Source organism: Schistocerca cancellata, chromosome 3 (genome assembly GCF_023864275.1).
Source record: "Schistocerca cancellata isolate TAMUIC-IGC-003103 chromosome 3, iqSchCanc2.1, whole genome shotgun sequence".
In the NCBI taxonomy this organism is placed as follows: Eukaryota; Metazoa; Arthropoda; class Insecta; order Orthoptera; family Acrididae; genus Schistocerca; species Schistocerca cancellata.
In genome coordinates, this window is record NC_064628.1 from 559,074,600 (window position 1) to 559,097,026 (window position 22,427).

Consider the following 22,427-nt stretch of genomic DNA (forward strand, 5'->3'; position numbering starts at 1 on the left):
TTTCTTTAGAACAACTGCTACATACCTGCCCTTGATTTTTATACAAAAGTTGAAGTTTTCTTCACCCCAAAAGAAATGCCATAGGTTAAAGTAGTAATAAATAACAAAAAGAATTAGGGTCAGCTATGGACTGATGTCCATACCAAGGGATTTGTAGTCTATCACTTAATCACAGTCACCAACTAACACAGTACTTCCCATTTGGAAACACAACAGTATTCTCAGTGACAATGCTTCTCTATGCGGCACATCATCTGACTTCTGATTATTGTTCATGACACATATATACTTCTTCACTGGGACAGTGTTTTCACAATTTTTCATGGCCCTTAATTAGGCTTAGCTACTATTTGGCATATGCCTATTTCTTACTGTGTGGACTTCAAGGACCAGTTTGTATTTTACATAGATGAAAAATGCCCTCTTTTAATAAAAGTTTGCATGTTTTTAATTTTTTATCCTATGACTATGGCATGTTATCGTGCATTATTATCTTTGTACTCAATAAATTAAAATTTGCCTGTCATTCAAGACGTAAAATTTTTCTCGCATCTTACCTCATATAAGCCTTTTTGAGTTGCCAGCTTTTTGTTAGCAGTTTCTGAATTGGTCTTACTTTTAACATGTTCCTTTGGTGTTGTTGCTGCTAACTATTAATTGGTAAGGAAGGTTTTGGCAGTAAGGATTTTAAGGTTTAGCTACCATTCATTTTATTTAGTAGTGAGATGTTTTTCAATAGCAGTGACACATGTGTATGTACTTTTACCTCATGACTGTGGCACATTACCGTATTTACTCGAATCTAAGCCGCACTTTTTTTCCGGTTTTTGTAATCCAAAAAACCACCTGTGGCTTAGAATCAAGTGCAAAGCAAGCGGAAATTCAGAAAAATGTTGGTAGGTGCCGCCACAACTAACTTCTGCCGTTGAATATATTTAGCGCTACACAGGCATACTTTGTAGGCACAAAGATAAATACTGGCGCCAAAACCTGCATACTTTGTAGGCACAAAGATAAATACTGGCGCCAAAACCTCTGCGTCAGTAAATAAATTTTTAAAAAAGTGCAAGACGAGCTTTTTCATCTCCGCCCCGAGTTTCGACCACTGCATTTTCATATCCAACGAAGTAAATACAAATTCCGTATTGTTCATCTTCAAATGTAGAATTTCAATGTACTATGAAAATCCGACTGGCAAGACTGTTAGGGATGTTTGTCAATATGGCCAACTCTACGTTCTGAATTTTTTCCTACCTGTGAGAAGAGATGGTGGCTAACAGGAACCTGATGAAATGTGAATCACATGCAGTATTCTCTTCACCATAAGAATAATATGAATATAAACATTTTGCGATGTATTCTTTCGTGTTTGCTGCTATATCATTTAAATCCTGTCTGCCTAATACACTACGAAACTAGAGTGAGACAACAGCAAACGCGGAAGAATATACGTATCGTGTCATGTTTATATTCGTATTATTCTTACGCCTAATAGTGATTCAGTCAGAAATGAAGCACGGCAGCTGACTAGATTTTTAAATCTAAGATGACTAATTTCTGTGCAGAATTTGATGTACTAAAGAAGTGGCCGCAAAGATTTTCGAACGGAGAAAAATATTTGCCTAACTCTCGTTCAGAACACGTTCTATCATACGCAGTCTATTATTTGGTTCTTGTTGATCATTATCAAAGAAAGCAGCAGTGTAAGTAACAACAAATAGCAGTCTCCTGCCATTGTTTCGCTAATGAGACGATTCCTCTCTTTTTTTTTTTTAAATTGTAAGTAGCGATAAAGCGCACAAAAGCAAGCCATGCTGCGAGCGGCGACAGGCCGTAAACACGCACTATCAGAATGCGACAAACAATGCATGCTACAGTACAGTAATGCATTTCAGCATAGAGTGACAAACACGTGTAACAAAGAAAATGGCACTTATCAGATTAAAGCAAAATAAGCAATCGATTCAAACCAGACGAAGCACGTGAAAAAGGAAAGGTACCCGTATAAATACGGACGGAGCACCTGACGCATAGCAATGGCTACCTGGTAAAGCTTAACTGATAAGCTTACGACTCGAACCAAACTACTGTAGCTGTATCGTCTTTCATTCTACCTAAATTGTGTCTCATATTACAATGGACCAACTCTGTTTTGATTTGGAGGTGAGGCCTAAAACTTTTCTCTCCCCTTGAATTTAGAGTCTCAAATTTCAGGTGCGGCTTGGATTCGGGATCCCCCCCCCCCCCTCCCCCCCCCCCTTTATTTCGAGAGTCATTTTTCAGGTGCGGCTTAGATTCGAGTGCAGCTTAGATTCGAGCAAATACGGTATTCCACATCATCTGTGTGTCCCATATAAATCAAAAATTTGTATTCCACTCATGGAAAGGAAAAAAAAATTAAGGTTTATACATAAGCTTTAATTCAGCAGCTTGCAGTCAGGAGTTTTACTACAGTTCTGTACTGCCTGCGTTCAATAAGTTTATTTACCACTCTTAATGCTTTTCATGCAACTTTCCTGTAAATTTTTCCCATTTCGCATGTAAATCACTAACTCCAATTGTTAACAGTTGAGCTAGTTGGTCTCGTGTTGTTCTTCCCATCAACAGATGGCAGTACTTGTGCCAATCTGGTTTACCAGTTTGCTTCCTCCTTCGTGTACACTTCTCCATGCTCTGCACTTGCTGGTGGTACACTGTGTCTTTTCATGGCACTCGGGGTCATAGCACAAAGTACATATCCTGATGTTCATTGCTTATTTCTTTATCCAGGCACTCGTCCACAGTATTGTCTGGTGTCACTACGGCATTGACTTAGGTTTTACCACACCTAGTGCGGCTGCTGTTTTCCAATATGTTACATGGTACTTCTTTCTTGTTTTCTCATACGTACTAAGACATGTAAAAATTATTATTAGCTTCAGTCCCATGTTTCTTTTCACTATCACATCTGATGATGGGCATAGAGGCTGAAAACAGTTGTGGTTTAAGCATTGTAAAATAAAAATAACCTTACAACTGAAGTGGTATTTTCAACCTCTACTGATCATTCTGTACTAAGGCAGGCGTGCATATTTTTGCATAACCCACTAGAATATAAAAACAAATCTGTAAGAATGGAAATCTCCCCAACATGTGAATGGAACAATTCAAATGTTAGTATTTGTTTTCCAAGTTTACATCACATCATAATGTGTCTAGTCTTCTAGATTTAAGTTTATACCCTTATTTCCTTAAATTTTCAGTATCACAAAACAAAGACATCTTTAAGTTCATTTTCGCAGTGGTTATTATGAACAGCACACTGGCTGTTACAAGCACTTACTCCTAGGATCGTGTAGGAGTTGACTCCTCCAATGTGAATGGCGTCACCTGATACACGAAGCAGCGGTTGCAGACTCTGACAGGCTTGACGTGCCCATACCTTGGCAGTGGGACTGAATTGGAGCTGCATCGGGCACAGAATACCTATGGACATTCAGAATAAAATTTCATGATGTTTCAAGTATTATTATGTCAAAGATAAATTTCTGTAAACAATATGAAACACTGTATTATTTTGGATGAAGCAAAACAAATTCTAATGCATTAACAAAAAAATAAGAATAAATGTCTGAACTGCTTTTTCAACTCTGTCTCAACATTTGCACTGCTACAGACACATTACAAAACATATAACATATTCCAGTTTATTTTCTCATACAACTACAAATAGCACTGTTTTATAGTAGTATACCATGAAAACTTAGAAAATTGTGTAGAAGTATAGCACTAAATGTGCAGCAAGCCCACTAGCCACAACAAGCATCTTATTCTACAATGTTAAAGACAACTTAGACTTACAGAAGCCAAGGAATTACTGCATTCCATGTCAACATGCTATGTCATGCAGTGGCTGAACAATTAATCAAATGAAAGCTCAATGCATGGTCTCTAATGCCACTCCCACTTCATCAATTATGGCTCATATTATCAGGCTTTAGGATGGTGTCATAAAAATGCAGTTCTGAATAAGCTGATGAAAACCAGATCAACAGATACACAGACTACAAGTAAAATGAGGATTGGAAATCCACCTGGAATTTAATGAATGAGTACCAACATTCACACACAAACACAACTTATAAGGCTGCCAGAATGGGAACCAAGTATGCACTTTTTCAGCTGATCTTCATGTTGCAGATAGTGCACAATATGTAGCCAATTCTCCCAAACCCCATATTATTCTACGAAGAACTATGTCAAACTTGTTTCATAAAAGAATTTTTATAAAAGCCTGAATAATATACCAGGGCATTTTTATCATATCTTTCATGAAAGTTAGAGGGTGGTCCTAGCTATTATAAAAGGTAAGTGGTATATGGGAAGCTAGGGAAGACTGTCAATTGCGCTGGAGCAGCCCATGGCTGGGGGAAACACAACTATTATATAGTACTTAGACACCTGGAACAGTTGATGGATGCAAATCATGCACAGAATACTGTGCCTTGTCAGCAGCTACAGAGACTGGAAAATGGGGCATCACCATCACTACAGAAAGGCTAAGGGAAGGACAGGAGAAATAATGCACTCAACCAGCCATTATGATTTGAGTTAATATACTCAGAAGAAAAGCTTCAAAAGGCCAAGATCATCAGTAAAGTGTATATTTCGATAACAGGTTTCAGTTAAGTCTACATTACCATCCACAGACCTGCAGTGGGTAGAACCAAGTTGACAGGGTAATAGCATTACAGGGAAGTATAATTAAGTACAAAATTAATTGTCCATACACTTCTTATGCTCTACAAATTCACATAACCTCCTCCATATGTGCTATGCATCATGTTACATCATAGAATATGCATGTAAAGATAATGAACTGTAAACTTATACTGTATCTATGATGTAAATTATATTATTTAATGCCCCATGTCTAGCCACAACATAAATTAACCTACACATCAAGCGAACATTATGATGTATCTAGACATCATACTCTATTGATAGTCATGTAACATGTAAGATACCATAATAATTATGTGGTTTGGGACAAGCTGGTGACTATAATGGGGAAAAGAGAATGGACTGGAAAACCAGAAGACCTGTAAACTCATATCTTAATCAAAAAGCCTCAGTTAAAGTGAGAGGAGAAAGTACAAACTGGATCAGACTAGGAAAAGCAGTAAGATAAGTATGCTGTCTATCACCTACCCTTTTCAACCTCTACTTGGAAAATATGACTGACCAATGCTCATTAGATGACAAAGGAGTAGAAACTGGAGGAAGAAGAATACAGTGTTTGAGGTTTGCTGATGACATGGTCCTTCTAGCCACAGGGGGAAAAGAATTACAGGATTTGGTGGACACCATTGAAGCTAATAGAAAAAAAAATTATGGAATAAAAATTAATACAAACACAACAAAAGTATTGGCACTAGGAAGAAATAAAGAAATAAAAATTAAGCTGAATGGAGAAATATTAGAACAGGTGCAAAATTTTAAGTATCTTGGAAGCAGGATAAACACTGACTGGAAGCGGACCACAGAAATTAAAACAAGGATAGCAATGGCAAAAAGAGGCATTTTATAAGAAAAGGAGAATTTTCTGCAGCAGTCTGGACAGAGAACTCAGGAAAAGACTCAAAAAATGTCTTGTATGGAATGTTGTTCTGTATGGCGCTGAAACATGGACTTTGAGGAAGAAAGACAGAAAAAGGCTGGAGGCTTCTGAGATGAGGACATGGCGGAGGATGGGAAGAATAAGTTGGATGGACAGTGTAAAAAATGAAGCGGTACTGAGAAGAGTGGGAGAGAAAAGACAGTTACTAGATGTAATAAAAAGAAGAAAAAGAAATTGGATTGGGCATATATTAAGAAAGAATGATGGACTGATAAAAATAGTTTTAGAAGGTTATGTAGAAGGGAAAAGGAAGCGGGGAAGGAAGAGATTTCAGATACTGGATGACATGATGGACGGTACAACATACAGCAGCCTTAAGAAGGAAGCAATGGATCGCAGAAAATGGAGAGGCAAAGGACCTGCTAATATAGCAGAAAACTGATGATGATTAATTATTTAACAATATTATCAAAGGGAAAGTTGCCACTCACGTTGCCCAAAACTCGTGTGTGTGTGTGTGTGTGTGTGTGTGTGTGTGTGTGTGTGTGTGTGTGAGAGATAGTCTTTTTGTTGGGCCGATCTGTGACTCAGCATCTCCGCTATATGGTGAGTAGCAACTTTCCTTTTATGATATTGTTTCATTCCATCCTGGATTTTCCACTGTATAATAATTGTATACAATGAGATAACAAAAGTCATAAGACAGTGAAATGCACATACACGGATGGCGGCAGTATCGCGTACATGAGGTATAAAAGGGCAGTGCATTGGTGGAGCTGACATTTGCATTCAGGTGATTTTGTGAAAAGTTCCAATGTGATTCTGGCTGCACAACAGGAATTAACAGACTTCGAATGCAGAATGTTAGTTGGAGCTAGACACATGGGACATTTCATTTCAGAAATCATAAGGGAATTCAACATTTCGAAAGTGTGCAGAGAATACTGTATTTTGGGCATTACTTCTCACCATGATTGATTTGAAGAACATTCTGGACAGTTCCAGTCAATGATTGGGCTATGCAAATTGCCTGACGTGAATCCCTTCGAACATTTATGGGAATACTGAAAGTGGTCAGTTTGTGCACAAAATCCCGCACTGGCAACACTTTTGCAATTATGGACACATATTGAAGCAGGACGGCTCAGTAATTCTGCAGGGTACTTCCAATGACGTGTTGAGTCCATGCCATGTCGAACTGTTGCACTGCACTGGGCATAAGGAGGGCTGCCATGATATTAGGAGTTTTTCCTTGGCTTTTGCCACCACAGATTTATATTTCAATTTCTAGGTATAGAATCTGAATACTTCAAATCTGAATACTTCATGAATAAATGACCAAGTTTGTTGTTCCAAATACAAATATGCCAATCTGGAGCCTATTTTATTGATGCACGTTATAAAGTATGAAGAATGTTTGGCCTGATTACTTACTGGATTATGTCATAAATTGATTATATAAACCAAGTCTTAAGACTCCCCTACAACTTTTTATAAATATTTGTTGTTTTAATATCACGATGGTTTTTGATTTCAATTATGCTTTCTGTATAGATATGATAATGGTTTTTTGAAAGCTCTTTTTCAATTAGCATATTAACAATTACCCGGTATTGTATATTCATGCCTTTGTTTTACACAAAACCATTCTAAATTCTATGAACGCAGTGCCACCTGGCAGGCTTATGGAGCTGTGTTTTTTCTGCACCTCAGTCTGTACTCAGCTACTGTTGGTAAACACTGTTTATTTTATATCTGACATGCCGATATCCAGTGATTTAATGATCTTCACATGCGTATTTGTGATGTGACACAAAACATAGCATAAATCAGCAGATTATGTTAATTTTTATAGCATAAGGTACATCAATTTTCCAAATGTGAGGACAATTCATTCTGTACATTTTTATTACATGGCTTGTAAACCTATTATCCTCTTGACTACGTTTTGTTCATTGCAGATCCAGACATGGTAACGTAGTCCTACCGAAACTGGTTATCAAAATAAATGCTTTACCAACAATCTTGGCTTTTTGAAGCATTTCTTCTGAGTTTAATACACTGCAGATCTCCCTCATTCTGGCATAATGTCACAAATATACAATACGATTTGATTGTTGCACTCCTTTCATAGGAGGGTTTTCAAATATTGTGTCAAATCAGTCACAAATGGATTAAAGACGTAACAAATTCATGCTAGTGGCACAATGGGAAGTTGTTTCCACATGTCCTCTGCTCCATATTAAAATCAATTCAAATATATATTTATATAATAGAGGGAAACATTCCACGTGGGAAAAATATATCTAAAAACAAAGATGATGTAACTTACCAAACGAAAGCGCTGGCATGTTGATAGACACACAAACAAACACAAACATACACACAAAATTCAAGCTTTCACAACCAACGGTTGCTTCATCAGGAAAGAGGGAAGGAGAGGTAAAGACAAAAGGATGTGGGTTTTAATGGAGAGGGTAAGGAGTCATTCCAATCCTGGGAGCGGAAAGACTTACCTTAGGGGGGGGGGGGGGGGTTCAAATGGTTCAAATGGCTCTGAGCACTATGGGACTTAACTGCTGTGGTCATCAGTCCCCTAGAACTTAGAACTACTTAAACCTAACTAACCTAAGGACATCACACACATCCATGCCATGCCCGAGGCAGGATTTGAACCTGCGACCGTAGCAGTCGCGCGGTTCCGGACTGAGCGCCTTAACCGCGAGACCACCGCGGCCGGCTTAGGAGGGGGGGGGAAGGACAGGTACACACACACACACACACACACACACACACACACACACACACACACACATATCCATCTGCACGTACACAGACACAAGAAGACAAATATATATTTGAATTGATTTTAATATGGAGCAGAGGACATGTGGAAACAGCTTCCCATTGTGCCACTAGCATGAATTTGTTACGTCTTCAATCCATTTGTGACTGATTTGACGCAATATTTAAAAACCCTCCTATGAAAGGAGTGCAACAATCAAATCGTATTGTATATTTGTGATATTATGCCAGAATGAGGGAGATCTGCAGTGTATTAAACTCAGAAGAAATGTCTGCTTGTGTCTGTACGTGCGGATGGATGTATGTGTGTGTGTGTGTGTGTGTGTGTGTGTGTGTGTGTCTACCTGTCCTTTTTCCCCCCTAAGGTAAGTCTTTCCGCTCCCGGGATTGGAATGACTCCTTATCCTCTCCCTTAAAACCCACATCCTTTTGTCTTTCCCTCTCCTTCCCTCTTTCCTGATGAAGCAACCGTTGGTTGCGAAAGCTTGAATTTTGTGTGTGTGTTTGTATGTCTATCAAGATGCCAGCACTTTCGTTTGGTAAGTTACATCATCTTTGTTTTTACAAATATATATTTAAGTGTTCAAAACGCTGCATTCATTGTGAAGTTGGTTTCTTTTTCTACAGATTGATTCTTCTTAAGGTCTCTCTAATTTATTTCTGCAAAAAATTACAAGCACAATATGGGAGGACAGATATACTAATGGCCCTAAAAAGTAGTCTCACAAACCTTTCCACAGTTGCGACAGTGGTGACGGCGCCGGACGACAGTGAACGCGGCAGCACACGCCATACAACGGGGAGCCATGATGTCAGGAACCCACGGCGGCGGCGCTTCCACTGCTGACTCCCACGCTTCTTCAGCGTGCTCCACACCTGTTGGCGTGAGCGTTGGTTGTTCTGTCTCAAAACACAGTGTGTGTCCTCATACACTTCCTCACACTGACAGCCATCAGAGACTGCGTGTGGGCAACAGGTACACAACACACTTAATGTTACTCAAAAGAAGTGGAGTTAGAAGTGATTGAGAGACTAAACCCTAACATCTCTAACAAGAGATACAGGCCACAATAAATTCATGCTGGAACAGTTAAAGTGAAAAAATTGTTTAAACTGTGTCATATTGGACATTCAGAATTCTGCAGTATTGGTAACTTGCACACAGTTTCATCACTGGAAGAAAGACATACTGAGAAAAGACATTAAAAGACAGTCTGCAGAGAACTTGTCTGAAGAGATTCAACAATCGGTCTTGTGATGACAGATATTCACTTCAGCAAAGCTGGATAAAACATAAAATTTTAAAGTTACGAGAAGACAATAATGAATTTAAGAACACTAACTTTTTGAAAAAAATTATACATTTTATTTACTGCAATGAAGTGTTCCTCTATTGTGGATGTATTTCTGTGTATCCTAATGCATGGGCTGCCCAAATGTGTCTAAAACTCAAAGCACACGTTTTACATGGTTTACCCATGGATCCCAATCACCCTAATCTCATACAAGATAACAGAAGCAATCCAAGGAAAAATTACTTCATTGTATCTGCATTGATAGTCTACACACCAATATGAAGTGAGTAGGTATTTAATAAATAGTACACTTCACTTTAAGAAAACGTTGTTTTATTTGTCAACGCAACAATATAACACAAAACTGACATCATATATACTATTCCAGTCTTACTTGTTATTGCTATGTAACGCATGTCCGGTAACTGCTCACATGTCAATATTCATGACGTGACACACAGTGGCATACTGACTGGTGAGGAATGCCGTCTTCCCAGTGTTGGTTATTCACAACATTGCCAACAGATAGCAATCCACAAATCCTTTGTGTGGCACATTACACCCGCGTTCGAGTAGTGGTGTAGGTGCTGAACAATGCTGTTTGTAGGTGCACGTTATGGTGATATACTTATCAGATGTACCTCTTACAAATGGGTCATTGCACGAAAGATATCTTCATGCACTGCCTATCCCGGTCAGATGTCACTTGTTGGGGACAGCCAAAAGTGAAATCCAACCACTGGTGAAGGTGCACACCATGTTCTCGGCAGTTTGTGTTTCCCGTGGCAATAACTCCAGCTAACTGATGTACTGTCAATCATTTTGACAAAATACCAGTAGTTATGTTCAACTTGGACAGATCCTATCAAGTCAAGGCACAAGAAGCATGCCTCCACGTTGTCAGAACTTATGAGTGGACCTCGGACATGCAGTTATTACTTTGCACTTTTGGTAGAGAATGCTGGTTCGAGTCCATGTACGGCAGTCTTGTACATTGGGTCACACGTAACACTGCATTACTACCACCCTCATAGTGTGAATGTCCAGTTGGCTGAATCCATGTAGAGAATAAAAAACCTGTCATAGAAGAGCATGTATATGTGGCCGCTGTTGAGCTGCTGAATCATTTCAGTTTATCAGCTCCTCAGCACCTGGCAGTGGCATGTGAAGCAAGTGCCTATCACAGGTCCTTCAACTACTCAGTGAGATTCAGAGGTGAAGACTTTTTGAACCACTTATATGTCAAATGTCAGTTTGTTATTGTGAAATAAAATTTAGGTACATGACTTGCACTGGTGATAATTATTTCATGTTTGTTATATTTTCACAGACAGTGGCCGATGGCCTACGTATATAGCGAAGACATTGCCTTCCACCACAAAACTGAAGAATCTAACTGCTTCATAGGCTGCTAAGAGTTACATGTAAAATGGTGGCCGACAGCAATGCTTGTCTGTAATCTTCTTGGAGAAGAAACCAAAAGGCTGCCAGTGCCCATTAAAGTTCTGTTATGGCATAGAACCAACAGCACAGGATGTCTGTCCATTTTGTTTTAAAGCACAAAAACTAGGGTCATATGTGCGGTGCGGGATGAGCTTGTAGACTGCAGACTTTCCATGGACTGTCTACAATGCCTGCCACCAGCTCCACTGCAGCACAGTTCAGCTCAGTGACAAAGGAAGAGGGCACCAAGTAAATTAAATCAATGCTTCTAACAGCAGATTCAGGTTATTCAGAAAATTACCTTTAGTTTCATACGCATTTCGAATTATTAAACTGTTATTTCAAAAGTCATGATAATTAATCTTTAATTATTCATTATCAGACTATTTTTCCTTGATAATTTGAGATCACCATTGGCTTGCCTATACAGTGGAATATGGGCTCATGGGGGAAGATGAATTTTTTGGGTCCTAAGTTGATTAATTCTACAATATTGCAGCATGGTGAATACTGCCAGAGGACTAGCTAGTTGTTAGTTTCCAATTTAGGCCATGGCTACTTGCCACGTACAGACAAGAGAGTGTCCGGCGTTTTTGCAGAAGTTGCTGCCTCTTTAGCAATCCCAGCCCCTGGACTGTTGCTGCTGACTGTTGCACCAGGGAGCTAACAGTAATTGCAGTGCTAGTTAGGTTGGCTATACAGGCCTCTTCTTGTCAGCAGAAGCTTACTGTGTTCAGAACCACCCAGCCACAAAAGTGATAAGAGGTGCCATGATCACCCAGTTGTGACTAGTCAGTCGCACTGAATGGAAGTGAGTAGTCATGACAGTCACGAGTTCAGGCCAGTTGCCATCTTAGCATCGCAGAGCGTGCCTTGGGCACCGTTTGTCACCATACATGGCTCCATTTGTGAGGTTGCAGGTAACTAAAGTCATCTCTAAGTTCACATTCAGTAGTGTTCATAGTTATGCTGCTGATCATCCAGTACACAGTAAACCGTGCACTATTTCATATGATACTGGAATAGAAGTGCCCTGCCTGGGCTTCTGTTTTCTGTTACCTTTCATGCTAGTGAAAAAAATTCTCCATGTTTTCACCACTCACATTCTATCATTCAAGGGTTGGACCGTTTCAATTCAGTGCCTATCATATAAACTGAAGCACCAAAGAAACTGGTGTAGACATGTGTATTTAAATGCAGAGATATGTAAACAGGCAGAATAAGGTGCGGCAGTCGGCAACACCTGTATAAGACAACAAATGTCTGGTGTAGCTGTTATATTGGTTACTGCTGCTACAATGGCAGGTTTTCAACATTTAAGTGAGTCTGAACATGGTGTTATAGCTGGTGAACGAGGGATGGGACACAGCATCTCCGAGGTAGCAATAAGTGAGGATTTTCCTGTATGACCATTTCACGAACATATCATGAATATCAGGAATCCAGTAAAACATCAAATCTCAGACATCACTGTGGCTGGAAAAAGATCCTGCGAGAACAGGGGACCAGTGACAACAGAACAATGTGACAGAAGTGCAATCTTTCCACAAATTGTTTAAGATTTCAATGCTGGGCCATCAAAAAGTGTCAGTGTGTGAGCCATTGAATGGTACATCATTGATATGGGCTTCTGGAGCCAAAGGCCCACTCATATACCTTCGATGGCTGCTCGACACACAGCTTTACACCTCGGCTGGGTCAATAAACACCGATGACTGAAAGAATGTTGCCTGGTTGGATAAGTCTTGTTACAAATTGTATTGAGTGGATGGATGTGTATGAGTATGGATACAACCTCATGAATCCATGGACCATGCATATCAGCAGGGGACTGTTCAAGCTGGTGGAGGTCCTGCAATGGAGTGGGATGTGTGCAGTTGAAGTGATATTGGACCCCTGGTACGTCTAGATAAAACTGACAGGTGACATGTACATAAGCATCCTGTTTGATCACCTGCATCCACTCATGTCCGTTGTGTATTCCGACAGACTTGCACAATGCCAGCAGTGCAATGCGACACCCCCCATGTCCAGAATTGCTACAGAGTGGTTCCAGGAGCATGCTTCTGAGTTTAAACACTTCTGCTGGCCACCAAACTCCCCAGACATGATCATTAGTGAGTGTATCTGTGATGCCTTGCAACGTGCTATTCAGAAGAGATCTTCACCCCCTCGTACTCTTATGGATTTATGGACAGCCCTGCAGGATCCAGCACTACTTCAGACATTAGACAAGTCCAGGCCACGTCGAGTTACAGCACTTATGCATGTTCACGGTGGCCCTACACAATATAAGGCAGGTGTACCAGTTTCTTTGGCTCTTCAGTGTAATTGAATGGTTATAATTTACATTCTTGTCTTGCAGCAAGCAGGCATAGGACATGGCTTGTGTATCAGGCTACCTTGTCAATGCATTGTGTGTCAATGGAGGAACAATGCAGTAGATTTTACCAGATCAGACATATTTTCCCTTGTCTGTAGCTTCCCTCTGTTGTTTATTATGTTAATTAAACATCAACTCAACCACTGTTAGAAGAGGATTTGCACACTGCCAGCCATGATCTTGATAGCAGCCAATTGATAGATGAATGACAAACCTCATCGCTTGCAGGAAATCAGAGGTAACACCTGCACAAATTATTATTTTGCTACTTCTCTTCAAATTAACCTTCTTAGTGTTCACGCCATCATCAACATCACCAACAACTGCTATAAGGTGTCGGAGAAAAAACGATGCTTCGAATATCCAATATGCTCAGTCACTGCACACACACTGCCAATGCTTACCAATAGCTGTAGAGCTCATTGTCAAGTTGTGATGCACCAGTCTGCACAAATAATGGTACCTCTGTGATTCACCATGTCGGGTGTAGGGGATGTGACAAAACAATGCAAATGCAGACACTACTGGAGCTGAAGTTTCTGCAGTTCCTGACATTTTAACTCTCTTTACCCATCATCCAACAGTGCTCATATCAGCTGCATCATTACCCGTCATTATGACACAACACTGCACACAAATGTTTAAGGATATTAACCACAGATGTCTGAAGATGGGTGTATTCCCAATTGCGTAACATGTTCTAATAAAAAGTCAACTGAACATCTCATGACTTTATTGTGATTTTACAGCAGTGATAGCCAATTATTAACATAAAAATGATCGCAGGACTTAGACGGGTTTTTATGTCCTGCATACCATTATTTACTGAACGACTTCCCTACACCAAAGGGACATTAGCTTTTATGCATTTTGAATATTAATTACAAAGAGGAACTAACTATAAAAGAAAACATGTAATTAACTATTCACTTAATCACCTGAACCAGATGCTTTCTCAAAAATTTCAATTAGATCCTACTAAAAGCCATTATATGATACATGTTTACACATCATATTATACTTTTATAATTGCCAGCACTTCCATTGTTTAATAAATGGATAGATTATTACTCACTACACAGAAGAGAGAGAGGGAGAGAGAGAGAGAGAGAGAGAGAGAGAGAGAGAGAGAGTGTGTGTTTCGTATTTCCTTACTTATGTCTGTGACTTTAGTTAGAAATGCATGAAATATGGCTATATGAAAATAATTTCTCTGCTTCTGACAATAGCTATGCACCTTTTATATACATATTTAACAGCTTTCTTCACCACTTACACATAAAATGTCCATCCTTAATTCACATCAAAGCCAAATGTGGACTTCAAGCAGACAAAAATTCAGGCCTAGGACAAGCCTTTTGTTGAATCAGTAGCAGTTTGAATTACTTTACAAAGCTTCTAATATCTGCAGGTACGGATAAGGAACTTTTGGATGCAAATAAGGGTCTTCCAGATCCATGTATTGTTGTTCTTATCTGCACAGACTTTTAACTATAATCAGTTCATTTAGAAAATTCTGGGGTCTTCTGTAGCTCAAACAGATGAAAGTAGAACAAGTTTTTGCTCAGCTACATTAAAGAAAACATTTAGCAACCAAGCAATAGAATCCTGACACATATTACACATATCACCTACATTATCCAAACATGTCTGACAGCCCAGTTCTGTGTCTGAATCTACCAGAAAATTTTTATTAGTTTTTCAATGTGAACAGAGTTTTTGTTGGTAGAAGCCGACCTCGGGGAAGATCAGTTTGGATTCCGTAGAAATGTTGGAACACGTGAGGCAATACTGACCTTACGACTTATCTTAGAAGAAAGATTAAGGAAAGGCAAACCTACGTTTCTAGCATTTGTAGACTTAGAGAAAGCTTTTGACAATGTTGACTGGAATACTCTCTTTCAAATTCTAAAGCTGGCAGGGGTAAAATACAGGGAGCGAAAGGCTATTTACAATTTGTACAGAAACCAGATGGCAGTTATAAGAGTCGAGAGACATGAAAGGGAAGCAGTGGTTGGGAAGGGAGTAAGACAAGGTTGTAGCCTCTCCCCGATGTTATTCAATCTGTATATTGAGCAAGCAGTAAAGGAAACAAAAGAAAAATTTGGAGTAGGTATTAAAATCCAGGGAGAAGAAATAAAAACTTTGAGGTTCGCCGATGACATAATAATTCTGTCAGAGACAGCAAAGGACTTGGAAGAGCAGTTGAAAGGAATGGACAGTGTCTTGAAAGGAGGATGTAAGATGAACATCAACAAAAGTAAAACGAGGATAATGGAATGTAGTCGAATTAAATCGGGTGATGCTGAGGGAATTAGGTTAGGAAATGTGACACTTGAAGTAGTAAAGGAGTTTTGCTATTTGGGGAGCAAAATAACTGATGATGGTCAAAGTAGAGAGGATATAAAATGTAGACTGGCAATGGCAAGAAAAGTGTTTCTGAAGAAGAGAAATTTGTTAACATCGAGTATAGATTTAAGTGTCAGGAAGTCGTTACTGAAAGTATTTGTATGGAGTGTAGCCATGTACGGAAGTGAAACATGGACGATAAATAGTTTGGACAAGAAGAGAACAGAAGCTTTCGAAATGTGGTGCTACAGAAGAATGTTGAAGATTAGGTGGGTAGATCACGTAATTAATGAGGAGGTATTGAATAGGGTTGGGGAGAAGAGAAGTTTGTGGCACAACTTGACTAGAAGAAGGGATCGGTTGGTAGGACATGTCCTGAGGCATCAAGGGATCACAAATTTAGCATTGGAGGGCAGCGTGGAGGGTAAAAATCGTAGAGGGAGACCAAGAGATGAATACACTAAGCAGATTCAGAAGGATGTAGGTTGCAGTAGGTACTGGGAATGAAGGAGCTTGCACAGGATAGATTAGCATGGAGAGCTGCATCAAACCAGTCTCATGACTGAAGACAACAACAACAACAACAACAACAACAGCAGCAGCAGCAGCAACAGCCCTTTCCAATCCAATTTTTCCCCTCACTGCATTCTCCCCAACTGTTCTTTATAGCACAATATGGAAATGTGTTGGACATGCCTGACATTGGACCCGAAAGGACTCCTACACAGCACTCCACTGATGAGAAGAGGAATATGTTTGAAAATAATTTAACATGGGCAGTAACTTATACCAGAATTATTGGACATTTATTGTCCAAAATGCAACCTGTGAATATAAGAAATAATGTGTCATAATTTTGCCAACTGTCTGTTTCTCAATATTTTTAGGGAATCACTCATGAATTATCATCATGTTACAATAACGACATAATATTTAGTTTTAAAGGACAAGAATTTGAACACGACAGATCAATAATCTGGAAGAATTCACCAGATCTTTTAAGTAAATTTGGGTGTACTCCAACAGAGTTTTATGTACCTATTACAGTTTATGACATATAATAAATGAGCAGGTGGAAAACACTAAGAGTTACACAAGGTAATATACAGATGATTCTAGCCAGTTGCAGGTAGACCTGCTGAGGGTCAACATTTGGTGCAAAGACAGACTGTTGAACCACAAAAATAAAAATAGTATAGTGTGTGCAGACAGTTGAAACAGTACATCAGCATTTGATTACGTCATCATTGGTCAACAGGTGAAAGCAGTCACAACTCTAAAATAAAAAGGATTGAGCATTCTGACAATTTGCGATGGAGAGACCATATAGAACTACTTGTGGCAAAGGCAGATGACAAAACTACATTCAGTGGAATGAACCTATTGAGATGTTATTCAATGATAACAGCAGCTTACCAAATCCTTAGTATTTTTTGTTAGTCTGAAGCCCTTTCCCAAGAGGACAAAAGGAGGAGTGAAGGAGAAACTTATCCAGTATTAGTGGCAGATGCTGGAAGGAGGTATTTTGGATTATGGACATTTACAGGCAACATACCGAAAACAAACATTCCAGGAAAAGTCACCCCAATATGTTACCTCCTGCCAAACATCCATCTCACAAAGACAACAACGGTAAAATTAGAAAAATTTATGCTTACACAGAGATTTATGAGCAGCTACACTGGCCACTTACAACAAGTGCTTGGGTTAGACTCTAGGTAAAAAAACATATTTTTTCACATCCCAGAGATATCCATCTGAACATCTATTCCATTCCACTGCAGAAAATTCATGCTAACATTACTGCTATCAAGACAGTGATCAAAGTGAACCAGTATATGAATTTTCACCATACATGAGAATGTTTGGGATATTCCTGAACTTGCAAATCCAGCCTGTTCTGGACAAATTAGCATTTTAATACTTAGCTACAGAAAAGATGATGAAATTTTGAATAAAATAATTTAGGCTGCACCATTGTAAAACACTAAAGCAATTAAATTACTGACTTTCTGACCAACTTGCTGTGGTCTTCTTCAGATTGGTTAACTGCTGCATACTGGTGAATGTCTTTCCCTACATAATGTCTATTTCGGTTATCTGGTAGCTACCAACATCATGTATCTAGTATGTCATTAGACAATTTGCACAGCTGTTGCTATGGAGGTGGAGGACTGTGCTACTCAGGTGGCCAACTGAAATAAAACTCCAGTAGGTAACTAGTGTGAAATAGCATACAGCAGGCTATTGCCTGTGCCACTCTAGTAAGTGATTGGTAGGCAACTCTCATTGGTGATTGCTAGGACTGATAAACAAACAGATAGTATCTAGTGGAAGCCATTCACCAGTACCCAGCAGTTAACCGTTCTGAAGAGGACCGTGACAAGTCAGAAACATAGGTAATTTAGTCGCTTTAGTGTTTTACAATGATACAGCCTAGTATTCAAAATTATTTTGTTCAAATGACAATGGCCATGATGAAATGTCTTTCATAATATTGTGATGTGTTGAAAAAAATCTTAAAACTAAGAATGTCACAACATTAAAAGCATTATATTACAGGACAAATTCATTACCAATCTAGTTACTTTAACATGTAATAGTCATTTTCTGTTAGAATCAGGCAGTTATACAGGTATTTATCTTTCTTTGATTATACTATCATTTTGCAATATCCTCATTGATTAAATAAAAATGATAAACATAAATCAATGCAAAAATGGAAATGAAGACTCTCGCCAAGAGAAACCAACAAAGCTGTTTATGTGCTTGGTGATATTGTCTGATGAGATGAGTGGTATTTTGTGGCTGATTGAAAAAGTTTAGAAAGCATCACAGGAACATGTGTCTTTTGTGATTAGGTGTGGAGGTTTGATTCATGAAGCTTTCAGCAAACTGCTATTTATGCAAAGCACACTAGTATTACACATAGGCCAATTGAATAGGACATGATATGTCTTTATTAAACACTGTATGAGTTGGTGAGAATGTAAAATTAATGGCTCAAAAAGAACAATTGGGTAAAATAATACTATGTTCTTCATAAAAGCTAGCACCTGGCCATATTACTCTAAGGCTGTGATAGCTAGAAACAAGAAAGGGCCTTCACTAAGCTGCTGATATATTCTGTGTGCGATTGAAGTAAATTGTAAGTCACTGAAACAGCAAAAATGCTGCAACAATTAAAACAAATAAAGCCAGAACTCGGTGAGTCAACACATTGTTTATTTTAAAGTTAATCATTTTCTGGAAATGGCCTTATTTTACAATAAATTTATCGTTACAAGACAGGGAGAAGAGAGAAAAAAAACTTCATTAGGAATTAACAAAATTTATTTCAACAGTTACATTTCCTTCAACAGAATGGGTTGCAAAACTTACAGAAGCCTACACATCTGAATAGTGACTGCTTCCCACTGATAACTTCTTGGTTTTTCAATGGTAGCACACGTTAAAGTGCTGGTGTTGAGTACTGTTCACAGGTTTAATGAAGGCAGAACTTATTGCACAATAAGAAAGGTAAAGGTCAAGTAGCTTATTGGAAAGAGGAACATGAAGTAAAATTAATTTGGGAGAATGTGTTAAAAGTTCTGAAGGATACAAAGGGTTCAACAAAACATCTGAACTGAACAAGTCATTCACGAGTTTGGCTGGAGAGAGGCTAGTCTCCTAGGTGGCCCTAAAAAGTTTCACACAGAATCCACCTACTGGCCTTCAAAAAAACATAACTGTCAGTCAGTCAAACTGATAATGACACAGGTAATTGGGTTGGTGTCAGGTGGATGTTTAGGGAAGTAGTACTGGACCTGAGAGGGAGGAGAAAAAGGGAGGGAGGGAGCGATTATTTATCGTTGTAATTACCATGCCTGCTCCCCACTACCTACAGGCCTGTCTATGTTTATATTCATAAGACTACCAGCAACGATTATGGCTGAACAGATGCTTTACAACTTAACAAATGTAAATCAATTCTCCAAGGAAAACTTTACCAGCTAAAACATCACACAACAGGTATTCTTTTCAACAGATGATGCTCACCGTTTTCATCTGGAGAAGGGCATTCTTGTTCCTGTAAATCTTGGTCTGAGCTTTCGCTGCTATCAGTAGTCTGAGAGGCACTCATTAGGAAGACACACTTAAGAATGTTCCTCAAGTCTCCAGCAAAGTTCGTCTGCAGCTGATCTGCTACACCAGCAATGCAAACGAAGAGGCGATGTACCAAATCTTCACTTGACCTATAAACATTAATAGAAATTGTTTCTTTACTTACTAGCTGATCTGGTTGGTTCAAATGGCTCTGAGCACTATGGGACGCAACTGCTGTGGTAATTAGTCCCCTAGAACGTAGAACTACTTAAACCTAACTAACCTAAGGACATCACACACACCCATGCCCGAGGCAGGATTCGAACCTGCGACTGTAGCAGCAGCGCGGCTTCGGACTGGAGCGCCTAGAACCGCACGGCCACCACAGCTGGCAGCTGATCTGGAGTGCAACCTTATATTAGATGAAAATAAAAAGAGTCCAAAGGAGAAAACTTCAAAATTTAATTTTTACACCTTCCAAATAAACATAACCAACCAAAAGTCACTGGAATCAAGGTCCTGTAATCAGAACTCTGGTTGAAATATAACAAGCGCAAAACTATACATCAACTACATTCTTTATTTTTGGAAATGTAATTACACTAACACTATATGAAGCTCACAAAGGCTTTCTGCATGACAGCATTATACTGCCACAGGTTTATAGAAAGTGTTATGTTCTATTCATAACCGTGATACGAATGAACAAAGACACTAACATTTATTAGAACAGTCTCCAGGGGTATAAAAATGTAGTAACAATTGTTATGTTATAATCAACATGTAATAATGTTACATACCTAAATTTTGCCCTTGCTTCATTACGATTTGCAATTTCCGCAGCCTGCATAGCTAAAGCAATTTCTTCATCATCTTGGCACTCTGAGTTGAACGATGATGTATCACTGCTCATACTACAGCTGAGGAAAAAAGTAAGCAGCTTATAGTGATGAATATAGAATAATTATTTCACTTCTATAATATGTAAAAATGGTAAAGGACACAGCTATGATATGACTTTCACTAAAAGGAACCTGTCAAGGTTTAGAATTTTATGTGTGGGAAAGGCAATATTCTTTGCTTGGAGCTGTGAAAGAAGAGGACGACATGAAGTGAAGATAAATTGGGAGTGCATTGGTGAGTCTCAATTTGTTGACAACAGCCAATAAATATAATATTAGGATGACTATGTGGGTTTACTGTTGCCGTATGTGACATTACAGCTGTAATCAAAGCAGGACTTCAAAGTGGAATCAAATATTCAATTTTTTTTTTTTACTAGTGTGGATTGATATTTCCCAAAAGCTATGGGTCTAAGTAACCACATAAATTCAATATTTCCCCACTTTTTAAACCTTTTTATTTCTCTGTCACCCATCACTATATATATATATATATATATATATATATATAATAGAGGGAAACGTTCCACGTGGGAAAAATATATTTAAAAAGAAAGATGATGAGACTTACCAAACAAAAGCGCTGGCAGGTCGATAGACACACAGACAAACACAAACATACACACAAAATCTAGCTTTCGCAACCAATGGTTGCCTCGTCAGGAAAGAGGGAAGGAGAGGGAAAGACAAAAGGATTTGGGTTTTAAGGGAGAGGGTAAGGAGTCATTCCAATCCCGGGAGCGGAAAGACTTACCTTAGGGGGAAAAAAGGAGGGAAAAAAGGACAGGTATACACTCGCACACACACACATATCCATCCTCATATACACAGACACAAGCAGACATTTGTAAAGGCCTTTACAAATGTCTGCTTGTGTCTGTGTATATGAGGATGGATATGTGTGTGTGTGCGAGTGTATACCTGTCCTTTTTTCCCTCCTTTTTTCCCCCTAAGGTAAGTCTTTCCGCTCCCGGGATTGGAATGACTCCTTACCCTCTCCCTTAAAACCCAAATCCTTTTGTCTTTCCCTCTCCTTCCCTCTTTCCTGACGAGGCAACCATTGGTTGCGAAAGCTAGATTTTGTGTGTATGTTTGTGTTTGTCTGTGTGTCTATCGACCTGCCAGCGCTTTTGTTTGGTAAGTCTCATCATCTTTCTTTTTAAATATATATATATATATATATATATATAAGGGAGAGGGTAAGGAGTCATTCCAGTCCCGGGAGCGGAAAGACTTACCTTAGGGGGAAAAAAGGACGGGTATACACTCGCGCACACACACACACACATATATATATATATATATATATATATATATATATATATATATATATATATAGAAGGAAACATTCCACGAAGGAAAAATATACCTAAAAACAAAGATGATGTGACTTACCAAATGAAAGTGCTGGCAGGTCGACAGACACACAAACGAACACAAACATACATACAAAATTCAAGCTTTCGCAACAAACTGTTACCTCATCAGGAAAGAGGGAAGGAGAGGGAAAGACGAAAGGATGTGGGTTTTAAGGGAGAGGGTAAGGAGTCATTCCAGTCCCGGGA

The 22,427-nt window shown here is 39.0% G+C and overlaps 1 protein-coding gene across 2 annotated transcripts in view; it reads right to left on the reverse strand.

The window, feature by feature from the left end:
• LOC126175406 (lateral signaling target protein 2) overlaps positions 1-22,427 on the reverse strand; it is a 335,369-nt gene that overhangs the window by 27,436 nt on the left and 285,506 nt on the right. The window contains exons 8-11 of one of the 2 annotated variants that reach the window (XM_049922200.1): positions 20,761-20,880; positions 19,913-20,109; positions 9,135-9,280; positions 3,370-3,465 (exon numbers count right to left, since the gene is read on the reverse strand). In XM_049922200.1, coding sequence (XP_049778157.1) covers positions 3,370-3,465; positions 9,135-9,280; positions 19,913-20,109; positions 20,761-20,880 — 559 coding nt within the window. Of the gene's footprint in view, positions 1-3,322; positions 3,466-9,134; positions 9,281-19,912; positions 20,110-20,760; positions 20,881-22,427 lie in introns of both variants that reach the window. The other variant, XM_049922199.1, reaches the window with a different exon arrangement.